We start from the raw sequence: 4066 nt of genomic DNA on the forward strand, positions 1-4066 counted from the left end.
CAGACACACACACACACACAACACACACACACACACACACACACCATATGGTGTCTAAACATCGGGTACTTGACATTTCTTTTTTCCGCTGCTTTTATTTTGGAAGCTGCTGCTCAACCCTCTTGACCTCACGCGCACACGCACGCACACACACACACACACACACACACTGGTGAATGGTTGATGTCTTTCAGGGGTTTTTATAGAGTGAATGGCGCTGATGGAGCTCTCATCCTCGATCTTGAGGGGAGTTCTCAGCTGTAGATTGTGTTTAGAGCTCTTCATTAATGAGGACACGATCAGCTGTACGACCACATTATAAACACTAAACATTAAATACTTTTATTTTATTAGAAAATGTCTTGAGTAGATACAATTCGAGCAGATTTGAATAAATCTACTGATCCTCTGCTGTGTTTATTCATATATTGTTTATTCCTGTGTACGAACATTAAGAGCAGTACAAATACTGAGAATCAAACTCCAATGAAGCTGATTCAGCGACAGGTCGTCAGAGAGATGATTAGAGTTTTTGGCTGCTGTCACAGTTTAATGTTCACAAACACATCAGGACACAATGGACGAAGCAGCAGATTCATGTTGCAGTCGAACAAACACACAGACGAGGGAGTGAGTACGTTTTATGATCCCACTGAATAAAAGGTGACGGACAGATTTCTTCTCCTACCTTTGCCGATGACCAGGCCACATTTATCAGCAGGGATGGTGTAGGTCACTTCCTGTAGCGGACCGGGAGAGCCCATAGTCCAATCACCACGACCTCTGACCCTGCCGCTCCGCAGGGCCGAGCCAAAACCGTCACGCTCCTACGAAAACACACACACACACAATAAAGAGTGTATCTGTGAACAACATCAGAGTGTCTGTGCGTGTGTCTGTGTGTGTTACCTGTCTGTGTGTGTGTGAGTGTGTTACCTGTGCGGTCTGGATGAGCTCATTGATGAGGTGGACAGCATGCTGACAGCGGTCTGGCTGACCCATCACCATGGCAACACGCTCTGGACTGATGCCATCATCTGGAGGAGACACAGAGAGGTCAGAGGTCAACACCCTGTAATCTGGATCATACTAGGACTAGTTCTAAAGTGGATTAAACTGGTGTAAACAGATCCGATTTAATCTGGTTTATATTGATGTAATTATAGTTTTAGATTATAAACAGTTTGAGCAGGATCACAGTGGTGTAAACAGACCGGCATTATCTGGATTTACTGGTGTAAACGGACCTGCTTTAAACTGGATTCGGACTCCTGCATCATTCTGGATCTTCTTGATCATTTCTCCGTTCCTGCCGATCACGATGCCTACAGCAAACCGGGGAACTGGAACCTGCAGAGGGACAGACTAGACATGAATGTACCTTTTAAATGGTGATCCAGTGGACGCTCAGACATACTAGCTGCTAACACATGCTATTAAAGTGCGTTTCATTGTGCGTGTCGTACATCCAAGTTGGCTCCTCCCAGTCGGGCGCTGAAGTCGCTGCGTCCTGACCTGAAGTCTCCGTCCTTCTCCCGGATCACCTCCAACACCAACTCCCTGGCCGCCTGAAGGAGGAGAGGTGAACGGTAAGTATGACAGACATTAGCTTCATGTGTTTCTACAGTTTCAGCAGTTTAAATTTAACACTTATTTCATGTCCATAGTGGCAGCAAACTAAAGGATATGAAAGAAAATCAGTGATCAGTACTAACTTTTCCCATAAAACGAGTGCGACTGAACGATGTGTGTACCTGCACTTTGTACGGGTCTCCAGAGATGCGGAGAGGTTTGTCGGCTCCCGTCGGCATCGGACCGTCCTGGATCATCATCATCTTCACGCCCGCTCTCTCCTGACACACAACAACACACAACAACAAACAAACATCAGAGACACTGAAGGAAGAGTCCTCGTGGTTTATCGCCCACAGTTCACCTGTCAATCACTCTACCTGCAGCTGTTTGATGGTGTCTCCACCTCGGCCAATCACCAGCCCCACCTTGCTGGCCGGGATCAGCATCTCCTGCACAGAGGCGCCGCCTTCCCCGTCGCCGTGGAAACCGGGACCGTTTCTACAGCGATCCACGATCTGGACCAGCAGCCTCTTCGCCTGCCTGCAAACACACACACACACACACACACAGAGAGAGAGAGAGGAGGTGAGCAGGAGGTGGAGGTGACGTCGTCAGAGGAGGTGAAGATGAGGTTTAGAAACTTACTCGATGCTCTCTGGAGTTCCAGTCAGGGAACATGGCCGCTCCATCAGACCTCCACTGTCTGCACACACACACACACACACACACAATGTCATATAATCAGAAAGGATGAGGAGGAGGAGGAGGAGGAGCAGCAGTCATTCAACTGAAGCCGCTGTTTGAAGATACGAAGAGCAGAAGTGGAACGTGGCGTCCACAAACGAGGAGTGAAACATACAGTTGAAGACTTTAGAGGAGACGCATGTAGACATACAGTCAGTCTCACCAGAAGCAATCTGGATCTTGCAGCCGGACTCCAACTGGATCCTGGTGATCTGTTCACCTCCTCTTCCAATAACTGGGGCAGGAGGAGAGGAGAGAGATTAATCTCTGGTTGTGGATCAACATTTTACTATCCATCAGGTGGACTCTGGGCTCGAGGTAAAGTGGAAGGTTTGGTTAGATTAATGGATTCTGGCTCCGGATAAAGGTTGTATATCAGTATAAGAAAGGTTTCCGATCACCTCGAGGTTCCAGTTTTAGTCTCATAAAAAGGATTCTGGCTCAGGTTAAAGGTTCTACATCATGTGGAAAGATGAGATCAAAGGTTCTAGCTCACTTGGAAAGATTTAAGTCAGGTTACAGATCTCAATCAGCCTAAAAGGTTCAAGGTTGCTTTAAAGGTTGTTAGTCAGGTGGAAGGTTCTAGCTCAAGTAAAAGGTTCTAGGTCAGCTTTGTTCTGTCTCTCATGTATTTGTTGGGTTTTATGTATTATAAAAAACAATCTGGAGACAGGATATGCAGATTATCTTATGCTATAAATGTGGTGTGTTACATATTTGTCCACTAAACAGAACTGACTGATCAGTATTAAGATAAAGGGAGACTGTGATGTTGGTCCAGGCTTCAGATCAGCTGCTCTTAACAACTAGAATCTGATTGGACGACGGAGCCTTCAGACACCTGAGCAGCAGGAAGGACAGAAAGGTCGGAGGTCATACTCACTGAAGCCAACCATCCTGTCAGGGACCTTGTAATCCTCTGTGATTACCCTGCTGCAACACACACACAGAAACACACATTAACATCCCGCTCACAGCGTGTGTGTGTGTCAATAAGTGATTATGATTATGACTGTAGGAGCACCGATCTATAAACACTTATCTACGGTTACAGCCCGCACACACACACACACACACACACACACACACACACACATTTGCAAACTATGATGCTGAACACACGTCATTATCTGTGTTTAATCAATATGAAGTGCTGCTCGTACCTTTGATGCCCCATGGCTGCTAGCTGGTTACCTACTGAGAGACAGAGACACACATTAGACTGATCTGATGGAGCTGCTGAACTAACAGCGAGTCTACAACAATACAACACAGAAGAAGAAACACGGTTCCACAGCGGGCTGCGGGGGTGAAGTTAGCGTCGTCCTGGTTCCTTCCACAAACAGCAGATGGGATTGTTCCACTGGGTTCTAGTTTATGATGATTCAGTGAGATAATCTTCACTAACAAACTCACCTTTTAATGATTTCTGAAGGCGAGCTCCAGAAGTAAATAGCTAACGTTATATATATATATATATATATATTATAGCTAACTATAAATGAACTACACCACGGTCACATGACTTCAGCACCAAACTTCCAATTTATATATGAAACTAAAATCTAATCTAAGTTGCAAAGTTTGAGTTAGAAGAGTTTAAAGATTATAACACAACAAGGTATTTCTAGATCTTATTTCAGACATCAACCAAACACACACTGACTTCAGGACAGGGAACCAGAGCGGCTACAGCTAACTCATGCTAACTCAGTTCATTCTCAGCTCAGGTCTAAAGGTTCTAGCT

At 45.5% G+C, this 4066-nt stretch overlaps 2 protein-coding genes across 2 annotated transcripts in view; both read right to left on the reverse strand.

Annotated features, from left to right (window-relative positions):
• Positions 1-4066, reverse strand: part of cntrl (centriolin) — a gene marked incomplete at its 5' end in the record, with an annotated part of 184646 nt that overhangs the window by 171848 nt on the left and 8732 nt on the right.
• On the reverse strand, positions 689-3542 carry LOC118326189 (far upstream element-binding protein 3-like; the record flags this gene model as incomplete). Its single annotated transcript, XM_035659135.1, is given in 10 exon segments — positions 689-827; positions 937-1037; positions 1248-1350; positions 1467-1568; positions 1755-1853; positions 1953-2115; positions 2221-2278; positions 2483-2554; positions 3203-3252; positions 3483-3542. Coding segments are annotated over 10 exon segments (901 nt in total), but the record flags the coding sequence as incomplete, so codon positions are not given.

This window comes from Morone saxatilis, unplaced genomic scaffold, assembly GCF_004916995.1.
Source record: "Morone saxatilis isolate NCDOM2014 unplaced genomic scaffold, NCSU_SB_2.0 Contig16, whole genome shotgun sequence".
Classification (NCBI taxonomy): domain Eukaryota; kingdom Metazoa; phylum Chordata; class Actinopteri; family Moronidae; genus Morone; species Morone saxatilis.